Source organism: Ambystoma mexicanum, chromosome 5p (genome assembly GCF_040938575.1).
Source record: "Ambystoma mexicanum isolate Mex_15411 chromosome 5p, UKY_AmexF1_1, whole genome shotgun sequence".
Classification (NCBI taxonomy): Eukaryota; Metazoa; Chordata; class Amphibia; order Caudata; family Ambystomatidae; genus Ambystoma; species Ambystoma mexicanum.
Window position 1 is genome coordinate 1,029,732,024 of NC_090930.1, and position 15,563 is coordinate 1,029,747,586.

A 15,563-nucleotide genomic window follows, 5' to 3' on the forward strand; every position below is an offset into this window, starting at 1 on the left:
TAACCTGTATTGTACTGAGACGACGAAACCCAGGGGGAAGCATACAGAATATGAAGCACAAAGAAAGGAAGAATGTTGATGTTGCACTGGGTAAGTCCCAATGCAGCATTATAAGAATGGGAGTTTGAGACCCCCGTAGTGAGAAACCCTGCGAGTTTAAAGTCAGCTTGCTGTGTAACGTTCCAGAAACTTAGGGCGTGTGGCATCCGATGCAAAGGTAAAGCCAGAGTGAAATTACAGATGTGCAGTGTCGGAGAAGAGAGCTGTGGTGGACTGCCGTGTCCATAAACAATACTGATACCGCTTCAATGACGGCAGTTAAAAGCAGAACGATTAAAGTAGGAACCGACAACCCGCATGGGGAACATTTGAAGAATTGAGAAGGCTATCTGACAAGTGAGAATGAAGGTCCCAGCCCGCGCCAAGCCCCAGTGACCCTGTCCCTGAACATTGAAGGTAACGGGGAAAGCGGGAGAACCGATAGCGGGACACAGAATCGTCACTTGAAGGCTCATTCTCATCCCAGATGAAGTAACAAGAGTATATGGAAAGAGTGAGTAGCAGTACTTGAATGCCCATACTCGTCCCAGTGACGATAACATAACAAGAGTAAATGAAGAGTGAGAATTCTTACTGGAACTTGCATACTAGTCCCAGTCAATATATACTATCCAGAGCAAAAGAGGTACAAGAAAACCAATCTGCAAATGTGCAAATTAGTCCCAAACAATACAAAGAGTGGACATTGAATAAGGAGAAAAGCTTTAACCTGGATACATAGAAAGGAATAGATTGGTCTTTTGAAAGAGAATCGAAATAAATCAAAACAAGAAACTTATATGAAGAAGAGAAAGAGTGGTCAAGGAGAAAAGAAGATTGAAACTTGGAAGAATCCAGCATCAGAACGTAGTAATTTAATCAGAGAAGATGCTAAGAAATTCTAAAAAAGACCTTATTCAACTAACACTTGTGAAGAACAGACTCACAGGAGAAGTGAGTAATTCTTCTGTGTTTTCAGTTGTTCTAATAGTGGTAGGGTTATAATAGGTTAGTTTGGACAGTGGACTGATCTTCATTTGGACTCTCACTGACAACTGATGAGCAACCCAGTTAGTTTTGTTAGGTAGGGAATACCCATACCATAGGGGAAAGTTAGGAGTTTTCCCTTTTCTTTTAATAAAGACAATTGGATGAAATATCAGAGTCTGTGTCCTTCTTCTGACCCCCACATTACCCACATAATGACCCCTATTGACTTCCATGTCCTGTTCCTGGACAGGTAGCAGTGTATAACAGCCAGCAAGTTTCTGCTAAAATGATTCGTCTGTATCCTGGTTCTATGTCTAAATCGCGACCGTTGAAGACTGCATCCACAAAGGAGTGCTTTTTCCAGGCAATGTTTTGAGTGGTCTCTAAACCCACCCCCTGACCACCTCCTGCGGTGCCAGGATTTTCTGTTCCTTAGCCAGTTTCACCCCCCCAACCGCCACCTTTCCATTTGTTCCACTGCCTCCTACCTTTCCTCGACACAAACATTACCTACTTCCATTCACAAAAGATACACTTACCCGCTGCGCTCTGCGTCCTCCGTTTTCTTCCAGGCTGCTCCCGATGAGCCTGCCGGCCCCTGCGCACAATCATGTGCGGCGTATTGACGGGAGCAGGCTCAGTGGCCTTAAGTAAGCAGGTGTTGATCACAGGCAAAGACCATATTCCAGTATATTTTGAGCCAGTCCCTTCATATTTCATCAACTTGTGTTCACATGGTGTGATGGGCGTGGGGTTTGTAAAAATAACAACTCATCTCATGCTCATCAAACATAGTCTGTGCTGCATTTCCTTGGTTCACCCTCTGATGTGACCGCGCCTCCTGAAACGTCAAAGGGCTCCTACAATTGGTGTTCATGATTGTAATGCTTTTGAATTGTAATATCTTTAACTAAAACATGGAGTCTGTGTGAAATTCATTCTGCGCCCCAGAGCAACAGTAATGGAAATGTTCTTCCTCACTGAGATCTGCATTTAATGTGAAGTCTCAACACTGTTTCACTGCCAAACGTATTTTTCAGCGCGGCTCACTGCTAATATTATTCTGCCTTGCTTCAAGGATTGTTTAGAAGAATGGTGCCGGCTGGCGCCTGATGACGTTGCAGGTGCCGGAGGAAGGTGATGCTGTCTTTCTCGCTCCCATAAGAAAGGGAAGAGTTTGCCTCTTGAGGTTGCCATGGGTCATTCACCCGAGGATCCATGGGAATTGGCAAAATGTGGAAAGCTTGAAAGTCTTGGAAAATGCCATTACGCATTTGTGTGATGTTTAAAATGATGAGCACCGAAAACAGTCCAACAGAAAAGCTTCAGGGAAGCGTGAACGCACGGCTTTCCATTCGCGTTGCCGGGAGAATCTCTTGTGCATGGCCTGTTTTCGGAGCTTATCAGTGTTGCTGGCTAAAATGAGGAGGTGTTCTGGAGTGACCTCAATGGCGAAGTATTTTTAAACCATTCATTTATCTTCTTTATTGCATGTATTTTGTTATGTATGCTGATTGAGAATAAACGGCCATAAAGAGCCATTTTATCATCTGAGTATGTGTCTGTGTGCATAATTGTCTTATCGCGTCCAGGGTTGTTTTTCGGTTAGTGTACTCAGGAGAAACAATAAGACATGCATTTTTTGGAAAGCAAAACAATAATGCACGCCAGGCACTGGCGCATTGCGCTATTTCAAAACATGCTGATAGCTCCAGCTGGGACCTCAAGCTCATTGGTGCCATGAAGTGATTCTGCTGCCACCATCAAGTTTTGTGCTATCCACATGAAGCAAGGGGAGGTGTGAAAGCACAAGACCAGACTGCCCTACCGCCTCCCACTGTGGTAGCTGCCTCCCTCCTTTCTGGGTGCATGTGAGCCCTGGCAGATACTTCTCTTTTAAAGGTGCAGAAAGTTGCCCTTCCTTTCTGCCTCCACAAAACACTGCAGCACAGCCTCGCTGCTGTACTTACACTGGATCTTCTTGAGTAGTGCAGGCCATTGTGGACAGACCAATGGGAACTTGGCCTTCTGGACTCTCATATAATCCCTAGCTAGATGCCTATTAGAGTGTCTCTGAGTCTACTGCACTTGTCTATGGCTGGTCATTTTTCTTACTCACAGCATGGACACGCTCCCAGTGCACTCTCATCTGCAGCTCCACTCCCAATTCTCTGGCAGATACCGTTCCCCTTCTTTTGATTCTTTCATTACTGAGCTGCCTTGTCTCTTGATTGGATTTAGTTATCTCTTGTTTCTTTGCAGTGATGTTGTGGCTTGTTTGAGGGTTTTCTGACTGCTCACTGTGGTGTGGTGGTGTATGGAGTCGAACCAAGGGGTGGCATGTTTCAACAAAGTTTTATTTAAGAAATAAAGAAATGAACCTACCTATCCCTAGCTCTAAGAAGTTATCCCTACCTAAACAGATATCAACTCGGGTGCTCGTCGTCCAGATCTTTGTCCAAACAAAGAAAGTGTCCGTCTTCTGCCCAAAAACCTACTCTAACCCTACCACTAATCTACATAAGGGTTCATCATCCAAATGAAAATAGTGTCAGGAAAATGACTCCCTACTACTGGTGAACAGGTTCAGTCTTTATCTGTTTTCGAACCACCCTTTGCGTTAGTTTTTGATTCCACAAATAGTGTGGATCGGAGAATCACTCCTTTCTCTTGAAACACTTTGTACAGCCGCGAGGGCTGTTAGTCTTTTGCAATAGCAATCAAAAGTCTATTCACTTCTTTGCAAGGGCTACTGAAAGCTTGCTTTACAGTTCTAGCAATTCTTCCCTGTCTTATGACACTATGAAGATTACTTCCAGACACCTCTTATTGTCTGTTGTCCTCTTGACTCTTACTTGGATTACCACCTTGACAAGGGAGATTTCTCCAAATGCACTCTTGACACTTAGATCGCTGGATATCACTGCTGACGAGGGCGACTACTCCTGAGGCTCTCTTGGTTCTTTGGGTATCACTACTGTGACGAGGGAGATTACTCCCAAGTTTCTTTTGATTCTTGATTCTCTGGGTGTCACTGCTGTGATGAGGGCGATTACTCCCGAAATTCTCTTGGCTCTTTAGCTGCACCAAGCCTCTACCGGGTCTACCACTGCTCCCATTACCCGTTGCTTGTCAGACAGCATCACCTGTTCTTCCTGGGGTGCTGAGCTGACTCGTGTTGCTTCAGCGCTTCTTGCTTCTTTCACTCCGCTCTCTGCTTTTTGCTTGCCGCTCTGCATAGACTTGGAACACATGGCTCTCACGCAGTTACAGGACCACACATTCCACCTGCCCGAGTTCGCGCCACTGCTGGCTTCTTTCCCATGCTTCCACTGGTCAGAGTTGGGCATCCTTCGCAGCTCTCCGCCGACCGTTCTAGGATGTCCCCGCCACTGGGGATCAACATTCTTGCATCTTTGTGTTGCCAGGTTTGAACTTCCCAGTCTGGGCTGACCTCAATCTGACTGGTCTCTCTATTTCCTGTCCTTTCTTGCTCGTTATTCCCTGTGGCTGGATCCTCCCCAGCGTAAAATCAAAGTCCTTCTTTACTGTTGTTGAGATAATCTGTATGCCTCATTGGGGGCAACTCTTCTCAGTACTATGGTAAGGCAACTTTGGCTCTTCATTTCGGTCATATTAATTCATCGATTAAAGGCGGAAGAGAACTTACCGTAACAGAGAGTAGTGTTATCAAGGATTTATGGAAAGGACTTGGTCCCAAGGGAAAAGGGGTTAGGGAGTTCCTTCACGGAATAGGAGTCCCTCCCTGTGAGGTCCCGCTTTGCACTAACCCTAGGGGGACTACTGTGTCACCTCCCTACTCTCACAGGGAAGGGCTCACCCCTGGGTGGAAGTGACAAAATCCTGTGAATCGTCACACCACTCCCACAACATAGATTTTGGTTTCCTCTGCTTTTTTCACACACTGTTGTCTGTAACGCTCACCTGATTCCCGTAGAGGCGCCGGTCTTGACTGGGCGTATATCGTATCTTCAAAGGTGATGTGTAACACACAGCTGGCTCTTTGGGCTGGACCTCTGTGCACTGTATGTCTGACTCGAAGGGTAAGATGTCTGCAGATAGAAAATATGGGATTAAGGAACTGGGTTATTGAATGTCTCTCTCTTCTTCCCTTTCTCTTCTCCTGTAGAACCCCAAAGGTTAACGCTCTCACCTTAGGTAAGTGAACGCCGTGCTCTCCATCTGCCTCGGGGCAGGGTGCTGTAACCAGTTTCTTCACTGGATAAGGGGAGCAGGCCTCTTGACTTCAGAGGACTGCTGTCCGTCGTTTACTGCACGAACGGTAAGTTTCGAGTAATTCTAATGTCTTTAAAGTCTTTAGTAATGATGTTTCTTGTTTTGCAGGGTTCCGGCGATGGCGGATGACGGGCTGAAGTGAGTTGAAGATGGAGCCCGTGTGATGAATAGAAGCGCCTGGAAGCACGTAAGCGCTTGTTGCCTGCTTCACGATGCGCTCTAACTGTCTTTTTATTTTGCAGGTACAAGTTCGGAGCGGCTGCAGGGTGCCGGAATACCCACTGAGTTAGATGTGGAAAGGAGTAATGGCACGTGAGTATTAAAGTTCCCCAATGTCTTTAAACGCACCTTGTTTTGTCTTTCAGATGCGGGATGCAGCGCCGAAGGCCTCCGGAGCGTGCGAAGAATTGGTAAGCTTTTGTCTTTCAGATGCCGGAATGCAGTGTGAAGACCTCCGGAGCGCACGAAGAGTAGGTAAGCCTTTGTCTTTCAGATGCCGGAATGCAGCGCGAGGCGTTGGTGACAGCCGATGGACCAGGTAAGTGAAGAGCTGTCACTGAAGACCGTAATGCTAACCTGTTCTTTATTGTCTTTATAGGTGTTGCTGAAGACTGGATTCAGGATGGTAAGCCTTTTTCCTTAGGCCCAGGATCAGATGCAGAAGACACGATGAGCGTTCTGCTGCAGAGGATGCAGAATAACGCAAAGCAAGATTCATCCATCGGGTGTGGTTTAAATAGCCTCCTGTAGTGCTTAGGTGTCTCCTTCCACAGCCACGCCTAGGTAAGAAAAGAGTTCCTGCTTTCCAGAAGAGTTCCAGTGTTCTGAATCTAGGGAGTAGTTCCAAACAGAATAGGATCAGAGGCTCAACTGGCAGGCAAGTAAGCAGCATGGTCTGCTGCAGGTAAGTCCACCCAAGCATTATGAGCCCTTCCAGCGCTGGGACTGGACATATTTATGAGCCTGGTGCCACTGGCGCCAGGACTGGGTCCAAAAGGTCCCAATTGGGACTGGTTGGCACTCGGAACCTGGGTTATGGATCTGCTTCCAAGGGAGTTGGGAAAACCCTGACCTTTTGGAAGCAGAGATCATGACATTGTCAGTATGTTGTAATCTCGGAAGTATGACATTGGAGACTTGGATATAGTGTCAAGGTACTTTAGTTCCTCCCCTTAGTTACAAGTTTAGTTACAGAAATCCAAGGAAAACTCACCAGACGCACCATGACAGTGACTCTCACTGAGCATTCACTCTGATCCACTCTCTCCACATTGCACTCTGCATCATGAACCTGTGTTATTTGCTTGCATCATCATTCCTTCGCTTGGAACAGCATCTCCTTCCTTCACATCCACTCAACTACAGACAGTAGGTCACAACTCTGTTAGATAGTGAAATCAATGCAGGGTGATGACATGTGTATGGGTTGGGTAAGGGTGCAGAAGAAGGACTCTGACACAAAGGTGGAATATTTGGATTGGTGGCTATTGGCTTTTATTAGTAAAAATAAAGCAAGAGAAAAACTATCTTTCCCTATTTCTAAGAGGGGTTTCCCTGCCTCAACTAAAGATCTAAGGTGACTATCAGGATGTCTTTTAAAGTAAAAGTGCCCACCGTCCTGTTTCAAGAAAACCCTACTTTTGGCCCTTACACTATAAACTAATAAATAAAGAAGCACTGTGCTGATCCCAGGAGAATGCCTCCCTTCTCCTGGGTTATTGTCAAAGTTCCACACAATGTCTCCTTGGTGGGCGAGGAGAATTCCCCCATTCTCCTGGTGTTCAGTCGCAAACAACCCGGCGCAATGACCCAGGTTACAAACTTCCACATTAGGTTCCAAATAATAGGCCTGGCAGGACGATTCCCTTCTGCAGGTCACAAAGTTCCAAAATAATGATTACTTCATAAGCCAGGAGAATGCCTCCCTTACCCAGGCATTTGGGCTTAGTCTCAAGTTAGCCCGGGGGAATGACTCCCTTCTCCAGGCTTGTTGGACCTTCCTCTCGGTGCACGTTACCAGAAGAATTACCCCCTTCTCCTGGTAATTATGACAGTCTCTCCTACAACAAGGGGGAATGACTCCCTTCTCCAGTTCTTCTCCTCATTAGGTTTGACACCTACAACACCCACTTCTGAGTGTTGTGAGGGTCCATGACCCTGGTTCTCTCTTCTTCTTTGGTTTGGCCCACTTGGTTCACTTCCCTGCCAAGTACTGCCATGAGGAAGATGACTTGTGTCACTCTCTTGGGTTGAGTCCTTGACCCTTGTTTCTCTTCTTCTTTGGCTTGGCCCTCTTCGTTCACTTCCCTGCCAATTACTTCCATGAGGAAGCTGACTTGTATCACTCTTGGGTTGGGTGCTTGACCCTGGTTTCTCTCCCCCTCTCTTTATGTCCCCTTGGCTACCTCGCTTGTCAAGTACTGACACGAGGAAGCTAGTCCTGCTTGTAATCTTGGTAGAGGGTTTGTGCTTCCCGCACCCTTAGGGCCATACTGGTCCCCGCACCTCTCCTGTTACCTTGTCTGCACCCGGGATCCGTGACCAGTTCTTTGTGGGGTTCTTCTCCTGCTCGCAGTGTTTCGCGAGCTTCTCTGCATCTCGGGTTCCTTTGCCTTGCGGATCTCCTGCCCTGCCTTTGGAGTAACAGTATGGACAGTGCCTCTTGCATTCGTGTCACTGTCTGTCAGCCTCCCAGTACCATCTGGACACCATCGGGTGAAGGAGTCCCGGTGTCCTCTTGTCTCTGCGAGCAGACTGCTCTCTGCTCTTTCTTGTCCTGCTCTACGTCTCCTTCCTTATGGTCTCTCATCTTAGTTGACTGTTTTTCCCCGATAGGCAGTCCTTTTCTTTTTATGATATAGGAGGAACCACGCCTCCGCGGACGTCTGTGCCGCTGCAGTTCCTTCTTGTTTCCTCAGGCGCTCTTTATGGCTCCTGAGGACCTCTTCTTCTCAGTACTTGCATGACTGGTGTTTTTCTTCGTGCTAGTACTTTAGTCAGTTATACTATTTGTATTGCCATCAGTCTTCTTCGTCTCAGTCCTGTGAAGAAAAAGGTTAGAATTAGCTAATCGGTCTAGCGTAGTCTTCTTAACATCATGACCAACAGCCTTAGAAGTGATTCCGCAATGATCTGTATTATCATTACTAACAGAGCTCTTTATAGACTTTGGGGTCCCCACAGTGAAAGAATAGTAAGGCTCAGTTATGGAATGATAATTGAACAACCTGTTATTATCGGATTGTGGAGTTGAGCGTTAACAAGGGCATGCCTCAGAGCCCGGTTCTTATCCCCAGGTAGATGTGGTGTGGGTGTCAGCTTGAAGGCTTGTGAGTAAAAGGGGCCATATCTTAGACTTGCGTCCTTACCCCAGGAGAGGAGTTCCTCCCCATGAGGTCCTCCCACATATTTCCACACCACAGGGACTATCGGTTAGTGACCACACCTCTCTGGCCTCATGGAAAGGGGCTCCCATGTGGGGAGAAGTGACACCAACCCAAGGTTCGTCACAGTTGCAATAATGTATAATTTAAATATCACCATCTTTAATTGCATGTATGTTCTATATCAAGAACTCAACACTTACACATAGTTTACTACTGTGACTAGAATAAACAGATGAGTTTTGTATTTCTGATCTCAATCATTGTGGAAGAAAACCCTCATTCATGTGTCATCTGTGACATTGTTTTTTTACATACATCTGTTGGTAATTTAAATCGGATTGGTTTGCATCACCAAAGTAGAAAGAGGTTTGTATTGATGAAGTAATCTAATAATCAAACTCCTCCAATCAGGCTATCCTCCAAATTACTCTCTAGTGTCTTATTTTGAAGTTTATCTCATGCTATTTATACAAGTGTTTAAATACTGTATTTGTCCTTGATCTATTTTCTCATGTTAAACTTCTTACTTTCATTATTCCAGTTCCGTCTCTGGCTTAAAGAAACGTATGGAGAAAGCTCTATAGAAGATGCAAAAGAAGCCAAAAACCTTCTACTTAAATATAAAGAACAGCAGCTTGCTGAACCGCAGGGAACGGGAGCCGGGAGACCCTGGAGCAACAATTTCAGTTCATTGCCCTCCTTGTCTTACAGCACGTATACCACTGAAACCTAAGTTGGGGGAGACACCATTACCTGTCATTTCTCTATATCTGCTTAACCTATAAACATGCCAGTATCTTTTATAGACAACGGGTGGGAGTACTGTTGGGGTTCAGTGAATATAGGTGTTTCCTCATGGTGGCACTGTGTGAATCATGGCTACCAAAAAATGTTTTACAGTGGGAGGCTGTCTCGTGCCACTAAACTTCGGCCTGCCTGCCTGTTGTGAAGCTGCCTGCACCATGCTCCCTGTCACTGCCACTAACGTCCACTTTGTTTGTAACTTACACACCTGTGCACCTTTGGAGCACACACTATCCTCTACAAAGAATAGCCTTAATGGGATGTAGCAGTCTACAGAATTGAGCTTTTGCTGCAGTTGTACTATTGACCTTGGCTACCTCAATGTGAACAGTGCCCTTGTTGCATTACTGTACTACTCTGCCTTGCGATAAGCTTATGTATCATGAATTCCTTGACGAGCTCCAGCAAGCTCTTTTTATTCAGGTATTTCACATGTTTTAAGCATCTGATGTCGGTTGTGGTCATTCATGAATTTGGAGATTGCGGGACCGATGTTATTTCATGCACTTTGAGATCAGCGAATGCCTCAAATGTTCTTTGGGGCAAAGGCGGTGGTTTTACTTAAATTATTCTGTGGGAAACAAAGTATTACTGAAAAAATCCTGCAACAACAAACTCCCAAGTTGTATTGGTTTTATATAACTACTCCGTGTTTACTGGGTGAACTGATGACTACATGAAACTGATGTAAATACACTTTTGTGGTCTGTCAAGAGCGACGCCAGTCTAAGAATCCAGCTATGGTCAAAGGGTCTCAATTTAATGACACGTGGTCACAAAGCCTTTCTTTGCACTAAAGTGTTTGATTCAAGTGTTTCTCAAGTCTGTCTCCTTGTTAAATAAATGGATATTTCACATACGTAAATTGTATTGTTCATTTGTTTCTACAAATGGTAAAAGGGTGGGTAGCAGGGGGCCAGGGCAGGATGCTCCATTGAATGCAGAAGGCCTCACAATTGTTGGCGGTACAGACATGGTGAAGATCAAACCATGCCCTTCAATCTAACCGATGAAGGGTATAAAGTCTCTGCTTAGAAGGGTGAAGATGTTCTTTTTAGAATGGGGGTTGTTTTTTATGTGCGGTATAATGTACAGTCATCCAGAATAGAGGGAGTAGGACGAGTTGAAGGCCTCCTTCAAGAGAATCGTATTGATACTACACTTGCACTGGAGATTACAATTGACTAGCAAATGGAGAAGAGATGGACACAAAAATTAAGGGGAGCTATTAATTGGTTAGCTAATGAGTGGGAGATTCTGTTGATGGGGCCCTGTTTAACCTTGATGTGAGCATTTCATCTACAATTTCAGCTGTGTGAGCCCCAAGTGCGTCCCAAACAAAAGTACTCCTGAAGGAACAGAGACCATGTCAAAATACACATCCTCTTAATTTAAGGACTAGCAAAAGTGTATCTAAGACATGCCATTTGGTCGGAGTGCATATATTGGACAATGTTCGGAGAAGACGAGAACATAATCAGAGAGGTGGACCCTACACACCTTCTAAAATGGTTCAATCTCTCACTAAGAACACATTTCCAGAGCAATAACGAAGCGCAAACGTTCCCGCATAAAGAAAAGTGGAAAGGTTGAGTGGGCTAGCAACTGCAGACTAGTCCATGTGTTCTCTAGCTTGGCAAATATGAGAATCAATCTGAGAAGGGACAGTGGGATTGTGGCGTGGCATGCTGTTTTCATTACTTTTTTTGCATACTAACAGGAAGCTCCCTTCCTTGCAATCTTGCTGGGCGACTGTTGTCAAGATGGTTGTTAGACAACCTAAATTCATTAGAGGATCCCAATAAGGTTGATTGCTCCACGAGGACTATTGGTTCCTCTCTAGTGAATATCAAAGTGGGTGTGTGTGCTTCACGTGTATGGATGGCCATATGATTAAGGTTATGCGGAATTCACAAATTGCAGCACTTGCAGTTTATGGATCCTCTTGTAACAACTGCCTCGAGTTTGATGGTGTCCTTTGTTCGTCCTGTTTCTCTTTACATACGTAGTCTCACAGACGTTGGGTTTGTGACCTTCAGAAAACAGTTTGTGTGTGAGTGTGCTTCTTGTTGGCCATGAGACTTCCCACAGTTGTGAATTTCTCAACTAAAGGAGCCATGCTGAGGGGTTGGGTCGCTGATCTTTTCCAACACCTATGCATTTTGATGGTGGTCAAAAGCTCTGTTTGTTGGCAAAGAGTACCAGGACTGTTTTGGCATGTATGCTTCAGAAAGCCCTTCTGTGGGGTTTGCTCAGTGACCTTCCCTCATGCCTATGATTGTGTAGGCAGTGGAATTACGTGTGCTTTGCGGGTGGTACTATATTGGGAAAGCAACTCCTCTATTGCTTGACTTACTATGAGAACACTCGTGTATAGCGTAAAATGAATGTCCTTCATGTTCTTGAGTGACAACAATCCATGGGGACAATTGCTGGTAATGGACTTTTCTACTGGTTTTCCTTTAGGGGTGCACCATATGAAGGAGGAAGGTTTGTGTTCTGGTCCTGCATCTGTTTGGTTGCATTGTGATGGACTTGTACATCCTGAGCCAAGTGCCCTTAGTTGGAAGTTAGTTTCCCTATGGAGTTTTATCCGCAGAGTGGCAGGCGCTGTAAGCTTGCAATACGCACAAAGAAGTGTGGATGGTAGACTTGAGAGCTTTGTGTATTTTACTCCATGTTGTGTGTTCTCATTAGAAAGAGGCGGGTGAAGGAATGGGTTAGTGCCCTTACTATTCCCTGTGTGGGCAGTGTGATTGTAGGTGTGCCTGTGGTGGGTTTACTGTGAATTAACAATGGAGGAACCCCCATATGGGCGAGTTGGTGGTAGGAAGTGTGCTCAGTTTTTAAAAACTGGACTGTTCGCTGCTGGTAGTAGGTTTCCTGTATGGTGGAAAGTCCTATATGGTGGTCTAAGACACTGCATTTTAGGATTGGAGGCCTAGATGCCATCACTGTGCAGGTGTTTATGGGTTGACTATTCAAAAGTTCCTAATCTGTGTAATTTGTGTTTTATATTATCTGACTGTAGCATGTCTAACTGCAGTAGTTCATTCTATGTGTGCATGGATGTGTGTGCATCTATGTGTGCATGCGTCGGAATTCTTTAAGTACTTTGCAGCTTTTTTTGGGGTGGGGAAGGGCGGATGGGTTGGTGCTGCTAGGGTGTTGATGCATTCACAGTCAAGGTACTTCTTGCTGAATGGGTGACTTAAGAGGGTTAAACCTGATTTCTGAAGACAAATGGTGTAGCTCTTGGTAATTTCCTTTGTTGGATTCCAAGGAACTTACTGGGATATGCTTCGTGGAGAATGTAGTGTCATAAATCCGATTTGACACTTGATTGTGGGCTAGTGGAGGGGCCCATATTGCTGTGGTCATTTGGTGGTAAGTGTAGAAACTGTTGGCGGCTGCAGGGGTCCGGATAAGATTTTGAAGAGGGGGTCATTTTACTTGCTATGTAAGATGAGTGAAGTTATTTGCTAGGGAGTGAACAATGAATTAATTTAGCCAATTAGGCATTAGATGAGTGAAAATATATGTAACTCTAAAACCGATTTCTCTTTGTAATCCGAACTTATTTGCATTTAATTATTGAAGCAAATTAAAGATGCTTTTTATTGCTTTCAAGTTCCTCTACAGATCAGGCACTTATATATTGGCTGCCTCATGTGGCATTGCTTTCCTAGTACCGCTGATCAGGACATATCCATGAATCTGTGTTGAGGGAAAAAGGGGAAGGCTTCTATGTGTCTTTTGTTTCCTATGTTTTTTTGGATGTATTTGATTATTTTTAGAGTAAAGATGGCTTATGTGTTGTGCTACGCTGCATTGTTGGACCCTTTTCAGCCTTATGTGGATGCAGCCTGGTAGGCCTAGCTAGGGCATTTGCGTAGTGCAGATGTGAGGGGATCTGTTTTTTTCCAAATCATAGTCTTCATTGTTTGGGTATGCGAGGTGTGGCAGGGCATGTGAAACTTGGTAAAGCAAATCATGAGTGTGTTGTTTATTTGGAGCTATCGAAAGAGGTCCGAATACTGGTTTACCGTTAACTTTTTAACTTGTTTGTCCTGTGCCTCTGATTCCAGGGGTATCCATAACCTTGGGTCTGTGAACAGAGCATTTCTTGCACAGCATAAGTCAATGCAAGGCAAGGCTCTGTGCAAATGTGGCTTTGACCTCCCACTGGCATCTCTGTCTTTAAACATGTGTCTGCTTCCATACTTCAATTCCTTCTCTTTGCTAGACATTTTTCACGAGCAGTTGTCTACCCAAGACGCATCTTAAATTCAATTGTCTTATGGAAAGGTGGTGCCCTCTGCAACTCCCTTTTGACCCTGGCCCTCGTGATTGAGCTTCAGTATTAGATGGAGGTCTCTGTCGGCTTTCAAGTATTTTGTAGCAAGCAAACATAATAGAATAAAACTCCTTTCGCTCTTATTTTCGGACATTTCACTGATGATGGTTACTGCAGCTCTAGGCAGCCACTATATTGGGCCCTTGAGAAGTTCCTCCTATGACCCACAGGTGGTCCAATCGTCTTGAACATGCTCCGAGAGCCTACCGAGTTTGCTTCTAGGAACTTTCCTGAAGACACTTCGCAATTCGTACTTTATCTGAGATGAAAAGGGTGGACACCACAATAGCCCACTCTGGAATTCAGTCTACCAGTATACTCAAATGTGACTGTGTAAAGGTTTCCCCAAACCTTTCTGTTGGCATGGGCATCACTAGAAGGTCTCTTCAGACTACTCTGGCAGTTTCAAAGGAGAACCAAGAGTGAGCCCCCATAAAACACTCTTAGATTCCTTTTTTATCTTACTCCCAGATGTTGTGGACTCCGTATCTTTGAGGTGGCTTGGGTTACCACCAATTGATGGGATGCTGCCCTCTCGAGTAGGCTGCAAAGTGCCCCTGATTACCCTCTAGTGCCATGGAGAGAATATGCTGCATATCTACTGCCCTAGTAATCTAGTTCGTTATTAACAATACAATGTACTCAGTTCTTTTTATTTGGTTAAGTTATGTTAATTTGATACTATACTGTGCACATCACCACCATACATTTGTCCCTTCAACACCAATATGTGATAATCAATTACATTCATAAAGTAAATGATGTCCATATACATTGAAAACAGAGAATCTTTATGGGAAAGTGTCATTGTTACACCTCACTTTATTACTTGTTGTGATATCCCTAGTAGTCGGCCACATTAAACATCACTCCAATTTGCTTACATCTTTCTGCCCTCCTCTGTAAACCTGTGCATGCTTTCCTGATGTCAAAAGATTTTATCTGTAGACCCACAAATATTTTTAACTGGATATATGAAAAATAGAAATTAATTTCATACCACACAGGTTATTTTCTCGGCTGTTCGCTCCAGTTGTGCCAATTTTATGTGCAGTTTGAGTGTGAGATCAATATTCCTAATTACTGTAAAGGATGATGAGTTCTCAGTTGCCATTCTGGTAAACAGTTTAAAAATAAATACAAAGTGTTTCTTACTGTCAAAGGTTCGATCTCTTGACCATTCACCCCTCCTTCCTGCACCCTCCTCCCCTGCAATACCCCCAGTAACCGATTCCAGTAACCGATTCCTGTCTTCATCTCGCAACTTTCCAATACTCATCATAGCAAGCTGCCTAGCAATATAACTTATTAACGGAGCAAAACCACTGCCTTCTTCTCTGGTCCTATTACACGCACCACCATGCCAGTGGATAACTAGGTCCTTGCAGCGCAGGCTTGAACTGATTGATACTGGGCTCTCGCCTCTGGATGAAACACAGACTCTGGTGCTCTGCCAAAAACCACTTCGATTGACACCAATTCTCGGGACTCTGGTATTTCTGGCCTATATGCTTCAACACCACATGATTCGCATTTTCCCACTAAGGACTCCTTCTCCTCCCTCTTTTCTTGCAGGGACATGCACAACAAGGCCGCCAAAGTGCCAGAGGTGCACTTTACAACACCACTTTCCTTTGCATCACATTACTGTACAGAAAATCCTTCTTTTAGCCCTGTCAAGATACTATTGCTTCCCAATTTTGCAGTCTAGAAATAGTAATTTTTCCAAT

At 44.7% G+C, this 15,563-nt stretch overlaps 1 protein-coding gene across 2 annotated transcripts in view; it reads left to right on the forward strand.

Moving 5' to 3' along the window:
- DUSP22 (dual specificity phosphatase 22) overlaps positions 1-10,335 on the forward strand; it is a 479,337-nt gene extending 469,002 nt beyond the window's left edge. For both annotated transcript variants that reach the window (XM_069613516.1, XM_069613517.1), the window contains one exon: positions 9,214-10,335. In XM_069613516.1, coding sequence (XP_069469617.1) covers positions 9,214-9,405 — 192 coding nt within the window. In that variant the 3' untranslated portion in view covers positions 9,406-10,335. The remainder of the gene's footprint in view (positions 1-9,213) is intronic.
- The last annotated feature ends 5,228 nt before the right edge of the window (positions 10,336-15,563 follow it).